The 26,414-nt window shown below is 35.6% G+C and overlaps 2 protein-coding genes across 5 annotated transcripts in view; both read left to right on the plus strand.

The window, feature by feature from the left end:
• The first annotated feature begins 13,550 nt into the window (after positions 1 to 13,550).
• Positions 13,551 to 26,414, plus strand: part of ida (anaphase promoting complex subunit 5 ida) — a 55,727-nt gene continuing 42,863 nt past the window's right edge. The window contains exon 1 of one of the 4 annotated variants that reach the window (XM_081764826.1): positions 13,551 to 13,582. The gene's annotated coding sequence lies outside the window, so the exon portion shown is untranslated. Of the gene's footprint in view, positions 13,583 to 13,673; positions 13,988 to 16,464; positions 16,622 to 26,414 lie in introns of those variants that run through there. The other 3 variants (XM_081764824.1, XM_081764825.1, XM_081764827.1) reach the window with 3 other exon arrangements.
• Positions 24,656 to 25,228, plus strand: LOC145689217 (uncharacterized). Its single transcript, XM_081763354.1, has one exon. It carries the CDS (start codon positions 24,656 to 24,658, stop codon positions 25,226 to 25,228), a length of 573 nt encoding a protein of 190 aa, XP_081619480.1.

Below are 26,414 nucleotides of genomic sequence, written 5' to 3' on the forward strand. Positions count from 1 at the left end.
ATTAAACAATTTCTAAAACTGAGTGGATGAGTCAAGATACCCCTCCCAAATTTTTAAAGGGTGCATCAATGTACTCATGTCTTATGATAGGGAATGAACCTATATACATGACCATATGACCATATACGGTAATAAGACCGCATCAAACGGGATAAATTGGGCACGTGGTACAACATATTGCTTATGTTTATATTTTGGCATTTTTTTTACTCATAAAAGGGAACAAGGTGGACCACCCAAATTTATCATGATACATATTGAGGTCATGTACTATGATAGCGAATGCTTAAATTGAAAAATTTCCAAAATTTAAGGGATTGACTATGGTACACCTCCCGGGGTGCATCAATGTACCTATGTCTTATGATAGAAAATGGACCCCTATACATGACCATATAATCATATTAGGTAATAGGACCTCATCCAAGGGAATAAATTAGGTCAAAAACGAAACACGTGGTTGTACTAAAATTTGGCAATTTCGTACCCATGAAAGGAAACGAGATGGACCACCCAAATTTATAGTAATATATATATATATATATATATATTAGGGTCTTATACTATTATAACAAATGTTTAAATTGGGCAATTTCCAAAATAAAGAGGTGGGCCAAGGTACCCCTCCCGGGGTGCATCAATATACCTATGTCTTATAATAGGGAATAAACCCCTATACATAACCATATAACCATATAAGGTAATAGGACCTCATCCAAGGGGATAACTTAGGTCAAAACCAAACACGTGGTACAACGTATTGCTTACGTTTATATTTTGGCAATTTTGTACCCCTAAAAGGGAACGAGGTGGACCACCCAAATTTAACCTAATACATGTTAGGGTCCGGTACTATAATACCCAATGTTTAAATTGGGCAATTTCCAAAATTTAAGGGGTGGGCCAAGGTACCCCTCACAAATTTTAAAAGGAGTGCACAAATGTACCTATGTCTTATGATAGGGAATAAACCCCTATACATAACCATATAACCATATAAGGTAATAGGACCTCATCCAAGGGGATAACTTAGGTCAAAACCAAACACGTGGTACAACGTATTGCTTACGTTTATATTTTGGCAATTTTGTACCCCTAAAAGGGAACGAGGTGGACCACCCAAATTTAACCTAATACATGTTAGGGTCCGGTACTATAATACCCAATGTTTAAATTGGGCAATTTCCAAAATTTAAGGGTGGTGGTCCTATGCACCCCTAAAAGGGAATGAGGTGGACCACCCAAATTTATCATAATACATATTAGGGTCCTGTACTATAATACCCAATGTTGAAATTGGGCAATTTCCAAAATTGAAGGGGTGGGCCAAGGTACCCCTCCCAAATTTTTCAAGGGGTGCATTAATATACCCATGTCTTATGAAAGGTAATGGACCCCTGTATACACCCATATAACTATATAGGGTAATAACACCTCATCAAAGGGTATAAATTAGGTCAAAAACCCCCGAAATTTGAATTTTTGGCAATTTTTTACCCATGAAAGGGAACGACATAGACACCCAATACTGATAGAGGTACATACTATGGTCCTAGGCTACCATACCAAATTTTTAGATTTGGCAATTTCCAAAATTTAAGGGGGGTGGTCCTATGTACCCCTGCCAAAATTTAGGGGGTGGGCCAAGGTACCCCTGCCAAAATTTAGAGGGGGTGGTCCTATGTACCCCTAGGTCATTGACCCCGGGCCTTGGGGCCCCTCATTGAGGATAATCAAAAACGCGATAGGGTGCCGCAATTACTACTCTCTCTTTGTTCATTAATATTGGTTAAATACAAATCAAGTACAATTAAAAACTATATAATTTCTTTCTTTTTTTTTAGAAAAAAATCATAATAATAACCATAAGAAATACATACCTTTCAAGGCTTAGTTCTCCGTTCGCAATCCACAAAAAGAAAAAGAAGAAATCTCAGCTGGGATATTCGGTACTTTTAATTAATTGCTAGCACCACAACGCTTAGCACAGCTTCAATATCTGTAATAAAACAGGTCTCAATAAATATAGTGGTAATCCTGTATACTTTATTTAATACTATTAAAATAGGTTTAATAATCAGGAAAGCTTTCTCTGTGATCTTTAACGCACGCCGACGTAAGAAAAAATGATAATCGTACACATCAAATACATGTTATATCATGTTCTATCAAGTGTTCTCCCCCTCCCACCACTAACAGTGACATCTGTCGGAGAACTTTTAAATTAACTTTAGTTTAGTTTAAGCCGTGCATCGTGTTGACGTATTTATTATTAGTCCTGAATATATATATTTATATTTTAAAGGTAAAGTATGATATATATATTTCTTTTTAGCCATTAAATACTACTGATAGCATTAAATAAGTACCCTTCTCGCAGTTGTGTTCTGTTAATAAAACATAGTTTGTGAGGGCATAGCTAATTCTTCTTCTATCAGTAAACCACCAAACGTTCATTATATTACAAATCCCTAAGGGGGACCCACCAACACATATGGACCTTCAGTTGAACATAATTATCATCATTATGTTATTACCTATTCAGAAAAACCCACAATTGTAAGAACTAACTAATGGGGAACATGCCCTCAACCGGTAAAAAAACAGCCCCACATAATTCTCTTTTTTTTGCTATAATATAATATAATACTGTTAAAATCTAAGTAAGCCTGGGGGCCGCGGTGGCTCGGTGGTAAAGCGTTCACCTCTGGTGTTTGGGGTCCCGGGTTCAATACCAGGCTAAGTAAGTTTGTGGTGGATAACACAGTGTCCATGGGTTTTTTTTCTCGGGAGTTCTCCCGTTTCCTCCCACTTCCTATATACTTTTAAGAGCTTATTTTAGCTCCCATATTTAGTTCAAACACCTTATTTTTAACAACGAGTTTGCACAGCAAACGATTTATTTTGCAAGTTCGAAAATACAATTTGCTCCGACTAATTTATTAGGAGAATATAAAAATAAGAAACGAACCAAAAAAATAATCACCGTCTCCTTTAGCCTAACCGGCATAACCGTGGGACTCAAAAATTGAAATGTCATTTTTTTTCTAAGTAACCCTGTGACTAATGGGAAAGGGCTCCCGTTACTTGTAAAAATATACTACAAATAGGACTACATAATTTCCTTGTAATACAATACTGTTTAAATCTAGGGTCACCTATAACTAAGGAAAATGCCCCCGCCAGTTATAGCTATGTGTTAGAATACTCGTACGTAATTCTCTTTTGCTATAATACTGGTAAATCTAGGCAATCTATCTGGCAGGCAAAAGCCCCCCTCATTGAGGGACATGGTACAAATAGGAATACCCATACATAATTTCAATTCGCTTCATTGTAATACAATACTGTTAAAATCTAAGCAATCTATCTGAGAGGCAAATGCCCCTTCATTAAGGAACATGCTACAAATAGTCGTACATAATTCTCTTTTTGCTATAAGATAATACTGTTAAAATCTAGGCAATCTATCTGGCAGGCAAAAGCCCCCTCATTGAGGGACATGGTACAAATAGGAATACCCATACATAATTTCAATTGGCTTCATTGTAATACAATACTGTTAAAATCTAAGCAATCTATCTGGCAGGCAAGAGCCCCTCATTGAGGGACATGGTACAAATAGGAATACTCATACATAATTTCAATTCGCTTCCTTGTAATACAATACTGCTAAAATCTAAGCAATCTATCTGACAGGCAAAAGCCCCTCATTGAGGGACATGGTACAAATAGGAGTACATCATTTCATTTTGCTTCGCGGATATACAACAAGTTTTCAAGTCAAAAGACAGTGTTCAATAACCAATGTATTTAGGGGGTTCCGTAAAATTTTCTTTCTTGGCATTAAAGCTATTGTTTGCGCTATGTGGCTAACATTCAGTAATATTTACTATTAAAACACAATAATGTTGGGGCAAAGCGCTCCCCCCAAGACTAAAACATTTCTTTCTGCAAATACTAGTCTTAGTTCAAACATTTGCGTTCCTAAAAAGATTATCAGTTGTATTACCAAAGCGTAGTAGTATGCCATCTATTGGCAAATGAGCTTACTTAAACAGTTCAAGTCCCATCTGTACAACGTACATATATATATTAGGTATAACTAATTTAAAGTGATCGGTATAACAGTTAAAAAATCGTAACAAATGAATCAAACATATTGTAATTAAGCATCCTATAATTAAGCAAATAAAACTCTACAAGTAAATGGTCCGTCTTTAGGCCTTTTATTTGTAGGTTCACACTACAAGTGTTCTGAGTTTGCTTAGCAAACGACCCAATAAAATAAAATAACACGACCCAATAAAATATTTTTAAAAACGAGTTTGTGTAACAAACAAGAGAATAAATAATCGCAGCGTAGCTGATATTAGCTTGTGTACCAAGCATGAAAAAATGCAAATAAAAATGAGCTTTTAATAATAATAATAATAATAATAATAATAATAATAATAATAATATTGTCCCTCTTGCATGATTACAAAAATGGTCGTAGGTTTATTTCCCGGATAATGTTTCTCAAAAGCAAATCGTGTAGTTTACCAATAATTATTCAAAAAAACTTTCATTATAATTAAGTGAATAATACATGGCATTTAAAAAGTTCTCACCTTAAAAAATCAGAGTTCGTTCTGTTAAATCACTCACAAAAAAAGTTCAACACACAAAAAATCAACACACACACACACACTATGGAACTGTGTAAAAACAATAATAACAAACTTTATTTCAATACTATATATATATAAGGATTTCATTATGTCCCTCCCCCAAGCATCATGTTTTCACCGGGTTTTCAACCCGATTTCATTAATTATAAATAAATAAAGTCATCATGTCCGCTAACATCGTTTATTCATTCATTGCCACAGCGAGAAATCTAAAAATTTCTTATTTTCAAGTTCGTCAACCGCTGGAGAAATCTCATTCAGACAGGGTATCGATCGATCAACATTCAGGACAGGCTATGTACGGTTTTCATCTAATTAAGGAAAAATGCTTACATGTTCATCAGATATTAGATATTCTGCCAAAAATCAGATATTGCCACAAAAATACATCTTCTAAAGGGGGAAGAAACATAAAATTTCTATCTATCTTCTTCATCACTGCAGATAAGTATCGCAGTGACAAACATCGTTAATGGAAAAATATTTCAGTATGTCGCCAGACAGTTTCTCATGGTCAAGAGAGAAAGTGTCTAAGGTTATTCCAGTACAAGCGGAAATAAAATTAGAAAGTGCATTGACACTCTATACATGCGTGTCACAAGTCAGTTCTAACGTAAGCAAGGTGAAAGCGTGTAAGGCAACGACCCGGAAATAATGGAATTTACAAAAATAAAACGCTGTTCATTCTAAGACAGCCTTCTCTCAGAGACGGAAGAACAATTCACTCGCTCCGTATTTCAAACTTGGCTGTAAACACGAAGTTAACTATAATAAACAAATCAATAAAACGATGAATAAATAATCCATTCAATCATACATACACACACTTCGTATTTCTCATATGTTTTTTTTTCTCGCCAATTTACATGTGAGAATTGCAATAATTCTCAGTACAATACAGCGTTCACCTCTGGTGCTTGGGGTCCCGGGTTCAGTCCCCGTACAATACAGCATTCATCTCTGGTGCTTGGGGGTCCCATATTCAATCCCCGTACAATGCAACGTTCACCTCTGTTGCTAAGGGTACCAGGCTCATTTTCAGTACAATACAGCATTCATCTCTGGTGCTAAGGGTCCCATATTCAATCCCCGTACAATGCAACGTTCATTTCTGGTGTTAAGGGTCCCATATTCAATTCCCGTACAATGCAGCATTCATCTCTGATGCTAAGGGTACCAGGTTTATTCACAGTACAATACAGTATACACCGTCGGTGCTAAGGGTCCCGGGTTCGATCCCAGTGCGTATCACACATTATAAGTGTTCTGAGCTTCTTATTTTTAACAAATAAAACAATTTCCTACCACTTTATGAGATTTCATAGAAATCGAACCGTTAAATATATTAGGAGAATATCTTTTTATTCTCTCTCACATATTGTTCGTGTAATCTTTTATTCTCTCAGAATGACGTATCAACAGATTTAATTCAAATTTCCATTATTATTATTTTTAAAAATACCCAGTATAAAGTCTCTACAGACACGTATACAAACTCGAAAAAGAACACATGACCTTTCCATGTCAGCACAACTAAAAACAGAAATATAACAACTTTCTAATACACGTAACCAGGTCATCAAACCCTAATAACCTAACCCAACCCGCTGCCAACACAGACCATTACTTTCTATATTAATTATAGTACCTAACGGTACCTGTAGAATTGTTTGTCTGCTTCTACTGAACGCATTACGGTGGTTTGGACACCGCGTTTAATATATAGGTTCACTTCTCATATGGTCTCGGTGCTGGTAAGGGATGATAAACGTCAAAAAATACATAAACTAAGGGTATAAGCATGGTACGTAAATTAGAGATTTATTTTTTTTATTTTATATCATCTGCTAGTGATTACTTATTTGCATGTAAAAGTCGTCATGATAATGCATCGATTTTATCAACTTAATCATAGAAAATAAATGTATTTTAGATGCTTAATTTTGGAGCCTAAATTTTCATATACATCTTTGCCCAGATAACATTTACCGTAACCTATACTTTAAGTATTTTAAGAACAGTTTTTGGCATATTTATTTTATACCTAGATAACTCATTATGCCTTTTAAATCATAATTTAACACTAAGTTCAAATCAAAAGAGGCATTTCAACAGTAAGATATTTTAACACTACTTTAGAATCATGAGTTTTAATATTACAGGAATTGACAACTCTTGAAAGAAGTCAAATCAGTAATATATATATATATATATATATATATATATATATATATATATATATATATATATATATATATATATATATATATATATATCACTACAATTTAAGGGCTTCATTTTGTGACGGTCTTCACAAAATTTGGAAATCACAACGCAACACAATAAATGCAATAAGTAATTGCAAATGCTATACGAACAATTACATCGAGGATAACGGTTACAGCTTCAGAAAGCTATTGTATATACACGAAATACTCGGACATTGGGTAAGCTTTTTTTCCTTAGCTTGTAGTTAGTGATATATGGCCTTATGCAGAGTCGTTCTGACGCGTGATTAGAGCCATTCTAAAGAGTTCGACTAACATATGTTTCCTGCAGTAGTTAGCCCTTTAGTACGATGTTAATCATAGTCAAAACGACTCTGCTGTAATCTTTGGCAGGTATACATTCGATCATTTTTAAAATTACAGCGTATACTCACTCATTTTCCATTACATCCCTGGTTTAAAGTCAGGCCTGTATCCAGGGGGTTCTGGGGGGGGGCGGTTGGGTCCAACCTAAATTTTTGCTGACCCCCCTTAAATGTTCACGGTAGGCATGCAAATGAATTATAATACGGTGATGAACTATAATATAGTTGGATCGGGCCCCCCTACATTTTTGGGTTGGCTTCCGGCCTGTTTAAAGTCAGTACACAATGCACTATAAAAATGATAAGTGGGCAGGGGCACACTCACAGGCGGGGCCACCGGGTCCATAACCCCTAAAATTTCGTAACTCGACATACATTTGTACACTTTTATAATACAGTAGAGTCCCATAAACTCGGCCTGATGTGAACCAAAGAGTGGCCAAGTTGGAGAAAATGCCGGGTTATTGGGAATGGGGTTAAAGTTTTTCTTTAGAAAATACAGTACGTACTTGTATGTATTGGTTTCTTGAAGACACAACAGAGAACAAACTGATCAGTTACCCTTAAACACAGGAAAAGTACTTACTTTATGAAGGCATATAGTCTTAACTTTAATTGAAAATGAAAATTAATGAATACACATTGTACAGGCCATGTGATAAATTCACCTCACCTTACATCCATAGTTCTCAGCACGGCTTTCTACCGAAAAGCTCAAGTCTCTCAAACTTAAGTACTCTTCTTTCCTGTGCAGTCAAATGTATGAATAACAATACTCAATTAGATGTTATCTACTTTGATCTCTCGAAGGCCTTTGATTCTGTCAGTCACATTCATCTTCTTCATAAACTCTCCAATAGATTTAATGTACATGGCAAATTTCTCTCTCTAATCACAAGCTACTTGAAGGATCGTATGTTGTGGGTTTTCTCGGGGTTCTCCCGTTTCCTCCCACTTTGTTCATTCCACCATTTCATTCATTTCTCATAATCACCGTCTCCTTTAGCCTAACCGGCATAAACGTGGGACGTAAAACTCAAAGATTTTTCTTTTTTCTATGTTGTTGTTATTGTTGTCTTGTTTTTTTCTTTCTTTTGTTAGCATGTCCCTGTGTAAAATGGCAAAGTTATGCTGTATCTGGGAATTTGTTCAATAAATAAATAAATAAAATAATTTAGCTGATAAGACAGACCTAGCCGACTTTGCAAAACTAGTTTTTTTTTTTTTTTTTTTTGAAATGTGTAACGTCCTGCTGTTTTTCACATCTGTTTTTCACACCTGTTTCACACAGAGTGTGAACGAGTTATCCGGACTGCCGGGTTATTGAGTGCCTAGTATCAGGGACTCTACTGTAAAACTGTCTGTTCTATATAGCCTACTTATTTATCAGAGAAGTACTTGATATGGACTTTACCTTACTCATCATATGTACTATTCCTTTTCTGATTTAGAAAAAAAAATCTAATTATATTATTCTCGTGAGAAAATATAGATGTCAGTACTTAAAAATTACTTATTCTTTTTCTTTTTTTTTTCGTCTATAGAATGGAACCCGTTCAATACCACATAGTTTCTTGTATTATTTATTTATTTATTTAACAATCTCCAGATACAGCTCAGAGGCCATTTTACACTGGATATTCAACAACAACAACAATGGAAAGGATTTGGGAAGGTATCGGCCAGGGCCTGTTTAGTAATTACCATCCCGGCATTTGCCTGGTAGGACTGAGGGAAACCCTGGAAAACCTCAGTCAGGATGGTCGGCAGCGGAATTCGAACCCACGACCTCCCGAATACGAAGCCAACGCTCTACCACTTGAGCTACTTCGCTCGGTTTAAGGATCCTCCAACAAATATTTCTGGGTGCTCGCCTGCAAATGAGTATCGCCATATACTCCTATATATTCTCAATCCGTCACTGCTTGTAATTATAAAATTTAAGTTTTTACTGATGTGACCTTCCTCAGAAGCCGCCACTGATTTCAGAAAACAAATAATATTGATGATACCTAGATCAATTAACATTGTTTATACATGAAAAAGAACAGTAAATTTATTTATTCCTCCAAAAATGTAACTTTTTAGTTAATTATAAAATGTCCTTGTATTAATACGGACAGGCATGTTGTCGAACTCTTTTCTGTTTTATTCAAGGTTCCTGCCGTGAGCATGGGCGTGGTGAAATTTGTATGCCGGATGCAGCAAAGGAATTTAAAGTTACAATATTACTTTGTATAAAACAACTGATACTGCAGTTATACCGTTAACTTGTTAGAAAAAAAAAACACATTGTCACATATTGATGAAACTAGTGAATATTGCTCGAAGAAATCACGCTCGTTGGAAATATTGTTAGACTAAGAGAAAGGATAGCCAACCTTGCATGATTACAACATAATACATACCAGAGTAATAAAGTATATTTAAAAAGTTGGATATATTTTTTTATATATATGAAGGAAACGTTGTCAGATTGAAATCAATAAAAAGAAAATAATCATAATATTTTTTAAAAGTCATTGGTAGTCGTGGCTTTCTAATAAAGTAGACATGCGTGAAGATTTGTACTTTTCTTCGCAATCGTCAAGGCCTAAGTTCAAATACTGCTGCCAGCATTAGTTTTTTTTCTTTTTTCTTTTTTTTTTTTTTTTTTTTTTTTTTTTTTGAGTTTTCCTAAGGCAAATCAGTGAATGCTAGGGTAGAACTTTAAATACATTACATATAGGTCCTTACACATAACTTCCCATATCAAGTTTCATTTCTGAACTTCCAAACTATGCTATGCGTAAGTAATGGGGATCTTATGTGGGTTATGCCCATCCATCCTTTTATCTGTCACTAATGGATCCATGGGGAGGGCGGTTGGGGATACTCCACTCCAAACAACCCCTCTTGATCAACTTGTGCTGTTTGGCAACAGGTATCAGAATAAAAACTGTAAGTGAAATCGTAAAATCGTTTTCTGTTATGGATTCAGTGTCCTAAGAATATGTTTCATCTTTGTTCTTAGTCGCAATAGTAGTTTCAATAGAGCAAAAACGGTAAAAGATAATCACAAATGGTTTTCTGATATGAATTCAGTATGTCAGCAATAGACTCCATTTCTACCGTTATCACTATACTAAAACAGGAAGGGGTCGAAACCCACTTCCGGTTCAATATTGATGGTAATAGATAGTGAGAAACGCGTTTTGAATGGTCCCAAGAACAAGCTTCATTTGCATCCTTTTTCTCTCTATTCCAACCGGAAGTAGTAGAAATATACAATTTCCGGTTTCAACACTGATCGTTCTAGAAGAAGAAGAAGAATAAGAAGTATAACGAGAAATGTTTTTCACGTTAATTCGGGATTCCTAATCACAAGTTATATCCCCGCTCATAATTATATTACTGAAACTGAAAATGATAAATATTTGCTACAACTTCCGGATTTGAATAATGATCACCAAAGGGAAAAAAAAAAAAAACTGCTATAGATAGCAAGAAATAAATGATCAGAGATACCGAGAACTTGTTTAGCCCATTCCCAAGCGCAGGTTTATCTATCCAAATAGACTCCATTGAAACCGGATCTAATAAACCTGTCACGCATGGTTCTTATGAATATTTGGTTCCTCTGGCTTGGAAGTTTATCGTGAAATCACAATTTGAAACAAAACTCACTTGTTCAGATGAACAGAACTAAAATTTATAAAATACATTTTAGAGTTCTAGACTATGTATAAATATTGGAAGCCTTATAGAAGGCGTAGGGCCATCCACCTGCCAATCTGTCGACAATAAAAATCGCCGGAGGTAGCAAGAAATGTTTTTTTCAAGAATAGTTTCCGTCCCTACATTTACCCCGCTATCCCAATCGGAAATGAGTAGAAATCTATACCATTTGCGATTTGAATCTTAATCGCAATAGAGCAACGGGCTCCCTCGAGACAATATAGTTAGTGTACGCGTGTTTAGAGCGTGAGAGATCCAAGTTCGATTCTTGGTGAATACTTATGTAGTTTTGTATCCTACGGTAAGCTGTAGGTCCACGTCTTTTATAGCCCCACTGCTGAACAAAACGCAAAATTCCAAAGCAATAAATCAATCAATAAAACCGGAAGTGGTTAAAATCTACTACAATTTTTGGTTTCAATATTAAACCTCATACAGCTAAAGCGACAATAACAAGGTCATAAGGAAGGAAAAGAAAGACTTTGATCGACTTATGCAGAGTTGTTTTGACGTATGATTAGCGTCATACTAAGTGACTGATTACTGCAGCAAACATATGTTAGTTGAACTCTTTAGTATGACAAGCGCCATGCCGTGTGTAGGGGGGGAGCGTGCGGGGCGACAGCCCTGAAAGCCGAAGTTAGGGACGCATAATTCAGGAAGAAAAAGAAAAAAAAGAGGAAAAATTACTTGGATTATTACTAGTATGTACTTAATCCTCTTACTGCTGTTACTCATGTTAGGAAAATTCATGTGCACATACGTATATAAAATGAAAGGAAAAAAGTATTAAAATGTACTCAAAATCAACGAAAAGCAGGGTTTATCTTTGAAAATTTTCTTACGTTTCGCGCCAATCATGGTGGTGCTTTGCGGCTGGTTTGTCGACCCCACTCAGAAGTACGGGGTCATCGTCGTATACCCTCGCCCCGGGCGCTGAGTTTCCACAGCACTGCACTGAGTATGACACTAATCACGCATCAGAACGATTCTGCATAAGACCCTGAATGTTAATTCAAGTTTTGCTCAATACACAAATTAGAACATCGTGATTTTAAAAACCCTCATTATAATAGCAAAACGCATTAGTCATGCTGATTTCTAATAGGTCACAGTCAGGCTAATTCTTAATAGGTTACAATCAAGCTAATCCTTAATAGGTCATACTTAGGCTAACTCTTAACAAGTCACAATTGGGCTAATTCTTAATAGGTCAGTCAGGCTAATTCCTAATAGGTCACAGTCAGGCCAAGGCTACTAGCTATTTCTAGTTGCACTATTTCCTACCTGATACCAAGAGATATCGCTAACTTGCAGGGAATTTGCAGACAATACGAGGACTTACAGGAATTATGACTACTATTAATACTAATACTAATAATAATAAATCTGACGTCTTTGCAGTTTAAAAATAATAACACAGTTTAGTTTATTGTTGTTTGTGTGTGACCTGTGCCGCCTTGATGGTCTTTCACGACTCTCAGGGAGGAGCCCACAGTTTGGGAACCACTGATATGAAGATTTGTTTTAAAAGATTAGAATACGTGACGTGATTTATCTCATCGTTAGCAAAGCGTGAGCACCCATTCAAAATAAATGGAAGCCGGCGCCTGTGGTTTCTTTATTTTGTGCACCATGTATGACACACACACACACACACACACACACACACACTTCCCAATAATCATTACTATTCTCGCACACTTACTAATGCATCCTTATGTATCCTTTATTACTTTTCGATTGGAACGCAAAGTAATATTCTTTATTTATTTATTTCTGGTATGCAGTTGTGCAAAATGTTGCGAAAGACAGGTGACGTGTAAAATACAAAATTTGTGTTGAACTGACGTCATAATGTGAACTTACAAAATCGCTATGTATCTAATACTGATTCCCTCAAACTGAAGCTTAAGTTTTGCTTTGATTTCATGTAAATAGTATGTAATGTGGCCCGGGTGTTATATGATATTTCTCTTGGAATTTCAAAATATTCAGACCGCCTCCCTCTCTCCGAAGCATTTATAAGAATATTAGCGAGCCTCAACAGAGAAAATACAACGAAGCTCTCCCGGAATTTGGTGTGTCGTATGTATCAGTCTTCGCAAAATCTGTTAAGAATTTTTGAGGGTGTCTAAAAAAAAAAAAAAAAAGTTTCTGGAAACAAAGCATCTGAAGATTCAAAACTTGAGTTATTTAAAGTTTGCGAATTTAAAAAAAATCTATATGTGATATACGATTATCTAAACGTAAATTTTACGTTGGCTTCACGGAAACGCATACGTAATGTCACCCTCCCGCCCTCTTTTGGAAGAAAGATGCGATTAAATAAATAAAATACCATAAATGATAATTACTCTCCTGTCCCGCAACATATTTAAAATACACAGTCACACATATCTTAGTGTATCAACTATATGAATGTGCATTTACTTTCTCTTTACAATAAATAATATTCTCAAAATCGCAATCTGCTGCTTGGACGCAGTAAAATGTTACGAACTTCTGTATTTCAATTATTACTACAATAAATATTGTGAGCCCTGCAACCCTGTGTGGATGATGTATAAAGTTTCAATTTTTACACAAGATTACACAGGTATAATTATTATTTCCGTATTCATAATCCACGAATAAAGCAAAGATAAACTTCGAGAAGTATTATGTTGGAATTGTACACAATTTAAAAGGTCAATTGAAAAGGAAACTACAGATACGGTTGCGTTGTTCCTCTATGGTTCCAATGCAGCATTCCTTTGGTTCTAGTTTTTCGGAATCGGAACAGATGAAAAGGATGTCGAGGCCAAGGTTACTTGGGCGAGTACATTCAATTCATCTAAGTGACTGCACTACATGAACAATGACGTCATAAGGTGTTGTGATACGTAACGTGCTTCAACGTGTTGTGTCACCGCCAGCATACTGTGAATTGGAGCGCGCGTAGAGAATCAATTTGATTTATGCAATGCCAAATGAATGACGGTGAGATACTTGTGAATATGTGGTGAGTGGTGGGATTATAAATTCAGTGTACTAAGTTGAGGAGTCAGGCAGTTAGAATCAGGCTGTATACTGTATGCCAATCATTAGAGTATAGGAATTCAATCAATAAGTGAGAAAAAAAGGATAATTAACCTTGTACTTAAAATCCACAACGAAACTATTTAACATGAAAGCTCCGTGCAAATTTTCAATAATCCATTAAGTTCAAGACCAAATGCCTTTTTTTTTTTTTTTTTTTTTTTGCTTTAAATTAATTTTTAAGATATTCTACTCGTATTTTGCAGATTGCTAACAGATTGAATATGCATACGAACTGGCTTTGCGAAAAAAAAAAAAAAAAAACTTTACAATATACGCTCCAGCTGCGTATCAATATCGCTTTAAAAAGAAAATAGTAGAGTAGGATCGGGTTAATTTAGGGAAGGTTACGGTTCAGGTTTAATCACAAACCATATTTTTCTAAACCATATTTACACTTAAAATTCAGTATTCGGCATATGCCGGCTTTTGGGGACCAGCAGTTTTTGAAAAAAATTGACATTTATTCCGAAGTTGTCCCCCTGGCTTTCGACAAAAGGCACAATAATAGCTGCAAAAATTTAAAAATCATCGATATTTAGGACCGGTTTAAAAGGGTATGGTAGAGTAGGTTCGGGTTAGGGAAGTTTTGACCCATTTCGTTACAGAGTGTACGTAATTTCTTGTCTCTGCATAAGGATATCAAATGGAATGTCTCTGTACACCAACCATGTTCATAATACAAACTTACTTTCCCACAATCCAACCATGCGATAACTTGGCGCAAAATAGTTTCGGTCTATGTTGACCAAAAGGGTCCAGTTATTTTTTCTTAAAAAAAAAAAAAAAATGTAGTTTCTTAACATTAGGTTACGTTAAGTTAGTTCAGTTTATGTTATATTAGGGCTAAGTGTCGTATCGCCGGACGAATTTTAGGAAATTTACCGGGACAATTGGAGAATATATTTAGTTTGTGAGGAAGAATGTGTACAATTTAGGTAAGGAGAATAGTAAAAGTTAAGAAAGTGGTTGTATTTGTTGATTCTTTTTGATGTTGTTAGCGGCACTGTATGTGGAAGCGGATGGACTATTTCGCGGAGAGGTACACTTGTTTTACTATACGTATCCATAAATTGTAAAATGTACAGAAAAAAATTGGCAAGACTTTAATTTGCCCATTTCATGTCAAGAACAGAACCCAACCAACCCCTGCCGGGCTTCTAACCCGTTCCTACTATTACTATTACTACTCTTACTTCTGCTCCTCCTACTATTAATACTTATACTATGGATCCATATTAAAGTAATACTGCACGCCTAATGTAACGTAATCTAACTAACTTAATGTAATCAAACAAAATATAACCGAATGCAATACATTTTGGTGCTTTTTTCCAGTTTTCAAAATGGTCCGGCGATACGGCACAAAGAACCTTGTTAGTGTAGGGGTTGAGCATAATTAAATTATATATATATATATATATATATATATATATATATATATATATATATATATATATATATATATAAAGATGGAATTTCGCGTACTACTAATATTAGGTTAATTCGTTACGTTATGTCAAAATACTTGCATTGTCCATTTCTCCTTTTTTTTTTTTTTTTTTTTTATTATTTCTAGACCTGTTCTGCTAAATATACGGTACTCCAATAGTTCCTTCCGCTTGGCAAATAGCTTCATTTTTAAAACCGATTGTTTAAAAAAAAAAAAAAAAAACCACTCTCCTTCCATATTATCAAGCACACAAACGAGCAAATTATCCATTTCTTCCCAGTAAATTTTCAAAATTTTGCTAGAAGCGGACAATCACCTTCGGAACTGAACCCAAAAATCATTTCTGTTTTGTTAAATATTGCTTAATTTTTTATTAGGTTAGGTTAGGAAGAGTACTTTTTCGCACTCTTCCACTAATTGCAAATACTCCCTGAAAAATAACCCCACTCCTCCATTGCACACAATGAATTTCGGTTCTATTCACTTGACAGATTACTCACACACCAATCACCCTTCCGTAACATGAGCTCATTCCTCAAGTAAACATTGTTCTTTTTTGTTGGTCCCCCAAAAGACCGACATGAGCCCAATACTCTGCATGAAAAGATATGTCTATAAAGGACAAATTTGTGCGGGCATTCGAATTAAGCAGTAAGTAATACAGCCACATTTTATGTTTACAAGTGCACAGTTAGTAGTGTAAAATCATTACAAATGCTTTACGGTAGCTATAGTGAGTGAGTGCAAATGAATGATTATTGTATTAGATTTACTTTCCGCCTGCAAAATATTTCTGCACAGTGTACAAAAGCTGTATTTTATGTATATAAATGTAACGTTACTTCTGTAAAACCATTACAAGTGTTACAGGAACTTGTCTCACTGCGGAAACCCACGTTTTTATTACTTTGCGTACCCGCATACCCACAGTTGTTGACGCGCCCACTGCCTACTAACAGGCAAGTTGGCGGCGATGTGTATACGCATATGCAAAAGACTGCATTCACATACACATTCAGTTCGTCGTGGCTTCCTTATGAAGTAATACGTCGTTACAAACATATACTTTGGATTACGTTTGGAACATTATCACTCATCTCAGAGGTAAGATTTACACATATTTTTATTACTTACACATTCTTTTGAATTAACATTAGACATTTCTTTTGTAAATTTTACAAATGTATAGATACCTAAACCGGAATGGTTCCCAAATAATTACATGCAAATTGACTGTACCTATCCGTGTAAAGTCAGATGCCATAAAAACTGTTATTGATGTGAAAAGCCTGTGCTAGTAGCAAGAATTATATTTATTTCGCGTCAGGCAGTGAGGTGCTGTTGGTTCCCCGCAACGATGTATCCGTAGGGAACAGACCCAATGCGACTACTAACGTATGCTAAGTGCCCACTACCAGCAGATTTCGATCGGCTTCTTTGTTGTGTTTATAAGTTCCTTAATGTGATGTTTGGTGTTTCAACATGTATGGTATATAGCAAATAACTCTCGTGACAGAAACAGACTGCCTACTATAAACAAAGCTCTACGCACTCAAGATTATGAACAGGTATACGACTCCCTATATAGCACTTGTGAATGATTTCACGCTAGTAACTACTTTTGTAAACATAAAACACTGTTTTACAATATTATGGAGAAATAGTTCAGCGGTGAAAATTAATATCTTTGAGACAGTCTTCTTTAAAATTAAAATATTAATGTAGCGTTACTACTGTAAAACCACATAGGAATAGAATTACGTGAGTACCAAAGGGTTATTCAAAAAGCGCTCCGGTTTTGGATCGTCTGGCATTTTTTTTTTCTTTCTTCTCGGTTGCTGACATTGTTTTCTATTGTTGCTCTACCCACAAACATTCCGATTGTCGGCTTAGTCTGAATTTCTTGCGTTTCTTCAGTCTGTGTCTAGCCATGGAGCAGTTTTACTATACCGGCCATGCTGCCCGCGAAACAGTACAATTGCCCCAAGAGCGGTTCCCGGATCGCCTCATTTCGAATAATGCTCACCAGCAATGGCTCCCGAGGTTATGTGACTTAATTTCTCGTGACTTTTTTCTTTGAGGTACTCTTAAATCATTGGTGTATGTCAATAAACCCCGTTCCATCCGTGAATTAAAAGGAGGAAATTCGACGAGTCGTCGGCGAAATCCAAGTGAAAACTTGTCAGTCAGTCAGCCAAACTTGCCTTTAGAATTTCAGGAAGAGAATTATTGCATGCCAACCAGGGTGGATTGATTTAAATCACGATATAAATCAAGATTTAAATCACTTGATTTTTTTAATAAAAATCGTTGATTTAAATCGAATTCCGAAATAAATTAATTTATAGTGAAAATAAGTAAAATCCCGTTTCTGTTCTGTTATTTCGATTAATCATAATACAATGAGACTCAAATGTACAGTATAGCATTGAAAACAAGTGTCATGCAGAGGATGATTAGGGAAAATCCCGTTTTGAACAGGTAACGGAGCAATCCTGCTTTCTTCTTTTCGTAACATTGGGTTTGGATTTTAAAATCGTTAAATATTCCAACGGGGAAATCACCATCGACATTTAAGACAAAAATTCTTTTTTTTTTTTTTTTGTGCGTGTCTGTTTGTTTGTTCCCAGATAATAGGGCGTATTTAGAAGGGTCCTATCCTCTCTCCATTTTTTTTTTTTTTTGTTAATTTTATAACTTTAGGCGAAATTTATGTATTTCATGCCGCAAGGTAGTTCTGAGTTTTTAAAAATAGGCCCCTGCCAAATATCAGTAACTTTTGTGATAAAAAGTGTCATTTGATAAACGTTGCTGTACTTTTTCCGTAATGCTTAAACTTTTAAATTATATCACCTATTTTTAGGTGATAGGGTAGAATCTTCATTATTCGATTAAAAAAGTACCAGTATGGCTCTTTACTTCGGTTTCTTCAAGACTGGAGGCATTTTAGAACACGTTACATATGCTTTCACGCCTTTCTGCGTTGAGGCATAGTGTGTGATGATGTCATAAATTTTAGAGATGCAAGGGCTCGGAAATAAACCGGCTTTTTTGAAAAAAAAAACTCGGTTTTTTCTGCTTCGCTTTTTTGCTTGGGAAATTAATTTTGGGCTTTTTTGAAAATTTTGCTTAAAACTGATAAAGCAGACTGTTTCGTTTCTACAAAAAAAAAAAAAAAAAAAAAAAAAAGGTTGATGCAGATAATAGTATGAAACCTCGAAAATAAACCATGAATCTCAAAAAGATTTTTTAAAATTGTTAACATATTTACATTATGAATTCCAAAGGATCAACCAATATATGTAATATTTTAACATCTTATATACAATAAGTACTTTAAAAAATGATACACAAATAACTAGCAAAGTTCTATGTATTATTTTTACTTCAGAATATCACACACCCTCTTTTTGAAGCAAAATAAAGAACAACATGAGAGAAATCTGCACATCAAGAGCTTCGTTTCGGGTGGTTGTGTACATTCTTGAAATTTTTCAGTTAAGTTTTAACTTTCATATACATTGTATGAATATTTCGAACAATTTTTTCATGATTGATCACATACGTAATAATCTGTTACCACCTATCAGGTGCTTCAAATCTGCAAAATCGGTAAAACTCCAAATTCTGTAATGCACTGACTGTTCCTTAAGCTTGTTCAGAATCGGGAAAGTATCGAATTTTCTGTTCATGGATCATATACGTAATAGACGGTTCATCTGATTTATGGTTTCCTCGGCTGTAGAAGATATAACCATCATCACGGTTTACCCAGAATTGAAGGTTTCTGATTTTTTAACAAGAAAATTCAACATATCGCTACGAAACTTTTTTTTTTTTTTTTTTTTTACAAAAAAGAAAAACTGTGGAATACATTTAAAAAGAGTGGAAGAATCAATCACTGTTCCAATTCACAAGAAAGACGACAAAATTGATTGTAATAATTATCGAGGCATTTTTTTAACATTCTATTAATAAGATTAACCCCATACGCAGATGAAATTATTGGAGAGTATCAGTGTGGACTTAGTCGAAATCGACCAGATATTTACCATTCGACAAATGCTCAAAAAGAAATGAGAATATATTACCCAGTATATTAACTATTTATTGATTTTAGAAAGACTTACAACTCGGTTAGGAGGGAAACACTGTACAACATTCTTACAGAATTTGGAATACCGCAAAAAGCTAGATTTATTAAGTGTTTAAAATGAATTCCAGAGTAAAGTCCGAGTAGAAAAATGCGAGCTTCCACGTCGAGATTGGCTTGAAACAAGGATATGCGTTATCGTCAGGGTTGGCTGGTTTAAAACCCCTCTTTTTTTTTTAAAAAAAAACAACAACTGGTTTAAACCAAAAAACAAAAAAATGTTCGTAAAAGTGTAAGTGTTTGTAAAATCTTGATGAACACACATTTGTGGGTTATCACGTTTCACTCCCGTATATTATTCGTATTATATTCAGACCTAAATTCCCCATTCATTACTCAAAAAGATTATACTACAAAAGCAACTTTTTTATATAAGTTTATAAATGTTTATTTTGTGATTTTTTGTAGTTGTTATTATTGTTATGTAATTGCGATCGAAGAAAAATTCTAAATATTGTTGCGTTTCAATGTTTACTATTGATAAAATAAATCAAAAATGCCGTACTTTTTGTGTGTGTGTATGTGTGTGTGTGGGGGGGGGGGTCATACAGACCCCACGAGAGACATTTAGTGAAATAAGTATCTTTGGTATCTATTTATGTATAAATGAGTCTGAGCCAAAGTGGACTCAAATAATTCGTATCTTTATTCACTTTTCTTATTGATATGTTGATTAAGTCGGTGTATTTCTTTAATTTCGACCAATAAAAGTCGTTGTTAACTAACTTGAACTAAATAAGTTCTTCTGTACTCCGTAGTACTTTGAAATTGTTCATATGTAATTCTGTGTAATGGTTTCACTTGTGCAACTGTTTATCTTTTTGTCCTTCTGAAATGACTCTTGACAGTTATATTAAGAAGCATGTAAAGATCAGTACAACGTATCTTTTTATCAGGATTCCTTCGTGAGTGAGTCAGCAGACGTATCGCATTTGTGACCAATTAGTCCTGGTTCCGAGTTCAAATGGAGGACAATTTCTCTCGGATGTAACTCGAGAAGCGGTTTTTATTCCGCTTTAAGCTTATGTGACCCCTTCCATCATAACCCGGTTGTTGCATAATAACATCAAGGCGAAACAAACTTATTTTTGGCCATATATGATATGAATATATAGAGCAAATTATTTAAACCAAAAAAAACCTGATTTAAACAAAAAAAGAAAAAAACTTTTTTTTCTTTAAATAAAAACCATGGTTTTTGCCAACCCTGGTTATCGTCGTTATTATTCAGCTTTGTTCCGGAGTACGCTATAAGAACATCATAGGAACCAGGACCTAGAATTGAATGGTATTCACCAGGTTATGGTGTATGCTGATGATGTAAATCTGATAGGAGAAAAATCGAAAGAAATGCAGAGGCCTTATTAAACGCTTGTAGGGACATGAGTAAATGCAGAGAAATCTAAATACAAGGAAGTTCACAAGGATCGTAATACGGCAAATTATGAATGCATTAAAATATCAATTAATTCTTTCGACACAGTAGATACTTTCAAATATCTTGTATAAGTATTACCAGAACAGAATCATACCCACAAAGAAATTAAATGTCGACTGAAATCAGGAAATTCTTGTTATTATTCAGTACAAAACATTTTGTCGTCGCGAATTCTGTCAAGGAATTTAGAGCTTAAAATATATAAAATGATAATCATGCATAATCATGCCCGTTATACTTTAAGGTTGTGAAACATGGTCACTTACGCTGAGGGAAGAACGCAGACTGAAATTATTTCAGAATAAAATTCTGAGACGAATATTTGGGCCGAAGAGAAACGGGAATGGGGAATGGCGGAAACTTCATAAAGAGGAACTACATAATTTATACAGTTTACCAAAAGTCATTAGAGTCATCAAGGCTAGGAGGCTCAGGTGGGCAGGTCGGTTCCGTAGTATCTCGTCCCAGTAGCGTTCCGTCCGAAGACAAAATCCGTATCATTTCGTTCCGGTGTAGTAGCGTTTCGTCCCAATGCAAATCCATGACAGTTCGTCTCGAGCTACCATATGTTTATTGATTAGTGAACAGACTAATGAGTAGAGTTTCGTCCAGTAACCCACACAGATGATGACTCATACGTCGATCAACCGGTAATTCTGAAACTTAATCTAGGTGGCAGCACAGCCGGATAGGCCTACTAGGCACTTCGAACACTTGCTAACGAGCGTTCTCCAATGGAAGTACGGGACTCAGGATGTGTGCTGCCTTACCTTTTTGAAGCCAGCAAAAATGGAGGAAGGATGACTATATATCCAGAGTATCACAGAAGACAACGAAAAACTGACTGAATTTTTCATTAATTTGTTGACCAGTGGTTTGAAAATCCACAAATATGTTTCCATTGATGACAGAATTGTAAGAGCAACTGAGTCACTGGAAAAGTCAGGAGACATCGGGAGCTTTTGGAGAAGTATTCCTTACATAACCCTTATAGATTAAAAAGAAAGAAAAGCCGTTAGTACTGACATATAATATTGGACGAAGCTATTGATAGTGAAGAATATACGAATATCATTTAATAAGTAACAAAGCAACCGCTACAATTATATTTTTGGGACTAGGCCTTAAGCTTTAAGCCCGAGTGCGGTAATTTCGTGGATTTTTTAGTTTATGAAAATTAAAAAAAAAAAATCCATGAATTAACCGCGCGGGTCCATGAAATTCGTGGGTTACTTACTACCCCTTTCGTATATGTTGAGTGCCAAGCATATACAGCAGGCCCACCTCTGTCAGAGAGGTGCCAATAAAAGAGGGCAAACAGTGCAGGCTGGTGACAACAGTGAAGCTTATGTGTGTGTGTGTGTTGTGTGTTTGTTAGTGTAACTACTAGACAAAACGCTACTCGAAACCTAAGTTTCGTGTTCGTGGAATTGGGACGAAACGATACGACACGGGCAGGTCATGTAGCCAGAATGGAAGAAAGGAACGCTTTCAAAGTTTTAACTGGAAATTTAATCGGGAAACGTCCATTAGGAAAACCTAGGCCCAGATGGGAGGACAATATTAAGATGAATCTAGCAGAAATAGGAATACAGAGTAGAAACTGGATTGAATTGGATAAGGACAGAAGTCAATGGAGCGCTTTTGTGGCCATAGAGAAAGAGAGAGAGAGAATACATTTACGTTAACCATAACTTCACAACAAACATGAGTGAGTAGTTAGCTGTCGCGCTTGTATCGTGAAGTCCGGGATTCAACCCCGCATTCGACCATTCTGTCAAAAGTTTTTCTTAACTCCATCTGTGAATGTAGAGAGTGCGTGTACTGTAAGTCCTGGCCGATTCCTTTCTAATCGTTTCTAAATCTTTGTTATTACTAATTACCAGCAATGATGGATTTGCCAAAAGGGTTAGGGTGGGGATGTCTTTCAGATTGAAGCCTCTACCCCGAGATTACGGAATTTCTAAAACAAACTAAATATTAGTTTTGCCTTTAGTCATAAATTTCAAGCTGTCCTCAAATAAAAAAAATAGGAATTTTTAAAAAAACTATGCATTAATAAGAAAAGCCCCTCTCAAAATACTTTTCTAAATCTGCCACTGATTATCAGTATAAAATGGTCTTCAAGGTTGTATCTGGTAGATTATAGCTGAATATACAAACGAAACGAAATATTTGTTATGCCTGTACTCATAAAATTAAGCTCCTCTTAAATAGAAGTTAGGAACTTTTAGAAAAACCAAACATTATTCAGAAAAAAACCCTCCCAAATATTTTTCTAAATCCGATACTGATTATTTCTATCAAATGGTATTCAAGGTTGTGTACGGAAGATTATTGTTAAATCATTGCAAAGCTACAGTATAACGGAAATGTGTAAGTACGCACTGACAGATATATTGAAAAACATAAGTTTAATTATGTGCTAGAAGCTAGAGTACTAAGCTCTAAGAAGTGAAAAACGGATAACTAAAAAGAAATGATCTGGAAAAGAAAAAAATGTCGATAATTCAGAAGTTTAAATAAAGTTAAATAGCTTCTAATATTGCACTCAAATACTACGTACTTTATGTTTACTTTAATTCATAAACCATGTGCTCCAATGAATTCTAGAGCGAAATATGGCATTTAGGTGATGGAATCTTATTTAACTTTAGAGTATACTATAAGAAAGCTATTTAAACAGATAAATCATGAAAATGAAAAAAGCCAAAATTTCCAAAATTCTCGTTTCCCCCCCCCCCAAAAAAAAGCCAGCTTTTTATGTGCAAAAAACCATCGATTCAAAAAAGCCGGGTTATTTGCATCTCTAATAAATTTAAAAATATATTTTTTGTTTTCGTATTATTACTTTTTGGCGGGTTACATTTTGCATTCAGAAGACTGAAATTTTGCTCACTCGTTCAGTGCACCCCTTAATAATTTTCAGATGTTTTTATATCTCTGCGTGGTCCAGAGGGGCAAAAATGTTTTGAAGAAAATGATATTTTTAACAAAAAATAGCTTTTTTTCGTGATTTTCCCGTCTCAGATGGAGACATATGAATGGTACCATTTGAAAGGCTGTTCTATTCTGAAGAAAATGATGTCTCAGGAAACTGTTACCTGAGATTCTATCTTATACGGGAATCTGGAGTATTTGGGGAATATAATTTTTCGCGGCCTTACTTTTGCACCTACAAGATTGAAAGTTTGCACATTTACTTAGTGCACCCTTCAGTATTTTTCAGATTTGTTTCAGATCCCTGCCTTAAAACAGGGGGAGGGGTCCACAGAGGTAAAAATTAAAAAAAAAAAAAGAAAATTCCTTTTTTTCGTGATTTACCCGCCCCAGATACATGATGGAGGCATTTGAAGGGTACCGTTTGAAAATTTGTTTTATTCTGAAGAGAATAATGTACAAATCATGATCCTAGGATAAATAGGGATGTCTGAGGAAATTTTTATATTACATCCGGGTCATCTGGGGCATTGTGGGGCTGTTCTTAGCTCATTGTTAAATAGTTTCCTCACCCTTACTACTCAAGATAGAAGCAACTGTGCACCCCATGGTTCAGCAAATTCTACTCTTCTGCCATTTCTTACGGATTGCAGGTTGCGATGACCAATTTTGTTGGGTGCCTGGCCATGCTGGTATTCCGGGGAACGAGCGTGCTGACCGTGTTGCCAAAGAAGTTGCCCTTACAGGACCTGAGTATCCGTCACCGCTCCCCAGCTCTGATGTTCGTCCTGTAATCAATCGTCTTCTCCTTCAGCGCTGGCAGACAAACTGGGATGAGCACCTTCAGAATAAATTGCATGCTGTCAAACCGCGATTTGGTGTTTGGGCCACGAGTTTTCGTTCTTCAAGACTGGAAGAACGACGATTGGCACGGCTACGTATCGGGCACAGCCACCTGACCCATGGCTACTTGTTACGTCGGCAGAACCCGCCTTCTTGCAGCCATTGTAGTGCATTCCTGACCATCCGCCACCTTCTTGTGGAATGTGTTCCTCTTGCTCCTGAGCGAGCCCGCCTTGGCTTACCAGCTGATATGTCTACCTTGCTTGGAGACGATGTCCAGATGATCCAGCAAGTTTTCACCTACTTGCAGCTTTTGCACGTCTTGACTGATTTGTGAGTGCATTTCTCACATTTCTTTTAATTAATTTATTTCTGCTTTTATCTACTGTTTCTGTGTTTTTTCATGGTGGTTTTATGCTTGTCATAGCATTTCCTTGCTTTTATCTTCTTTACTGCACTGTCATATTCATTACTAATTATGGGCTGCCCCACGTGTGTGCACCTATTGCCGAGCTACCCCAGCAGAGAAGATTAACATGCCGTTGTGTACTAACCCGTCCTTGTGTTTGTGTATCGAGTTTGCACATTTCTTGAATGCTATGACATTTTAATTCATAAATGACCGAACACTTTTTACGTACTCCAAACTTTGCTTTTAATTTATTATATATGCGATACTGTGCTTTTTTGTTCTTGGGTACTTCATTTTTCCTGTCAGAGAAGGGTGCAAAAGACCTCGATGTCCACGCGCCCATATAAACCCTTTCAATCAATCAAGATAGAAGCTTGAAATTTTGTACACACATTTAGTACATCCCTTAGTATTTTCCAGTTGATTTTGAAATCTGTGCGTTAACACATGGGAATCCAGACGGGATCAAAATTTAAAAAAAAAAAGTAAAAAAATGCCGATTACTCTCAGAATTTTTCACTTCAGTTCACTTCAGGGGCATGATAAGGAAATGTTAATGTTACCGTTTCAAAAGCTGTTCTATTCTAAAGAGAGTGATGCATGTACCATGATCCTAGGATAAATAGGGATGATATTGTAGCTGCTTGACTGAAAGTCTATAATTTACCTTTAAAAAAAGTCGTAATTTAAAATTGTTAAGAAACATTGTTTGGGATTGATATAGGTTAACGATTGGGGATAATTCAAAATTCAACCCCAATACTTTCACGTAAATGGCATAATTAGCATTTAATACTAATTCCTAATGCTTTTTCTACAGTTCGCGACTTTTATTACACGAGGAGAAAGATTTGATTTAAATAAAAAAAAAAAATCAACAAAAATTATTATTTTTTTTTTTTTAAATCATGATTTTTTTTTCCACCCTGATGCCAAGGCAGTAGAAGAGGTCATATGCCCGACGTCATTCACCATACCTGAAATCGGAACGTGTGATGAACATGTTTATGAATTTTGTTACTATGTTTTGAAAAAATGAAGTTCATAATTTGACGTAACAAAACCGGCTTTTTGAATAACCCTATATTGTTATCTTGTAAGATGTATTCCG

Source organism: Thermobia domestica, chromosome 7 (genome assembly GCF_964235325.1).
Source record: "Thermobia domestica chromosome 7, izTheDome1.hap1.1, whole genome shotgun sequence".
In the NCBI taxonomy this organism is placed as follows: domain Eukaryota; kingdom Metazoa; phylum Arthropoda; class Insecta; order Zygentoma; family Lepismatidae; genus Thermobia; species Thermobia domestica.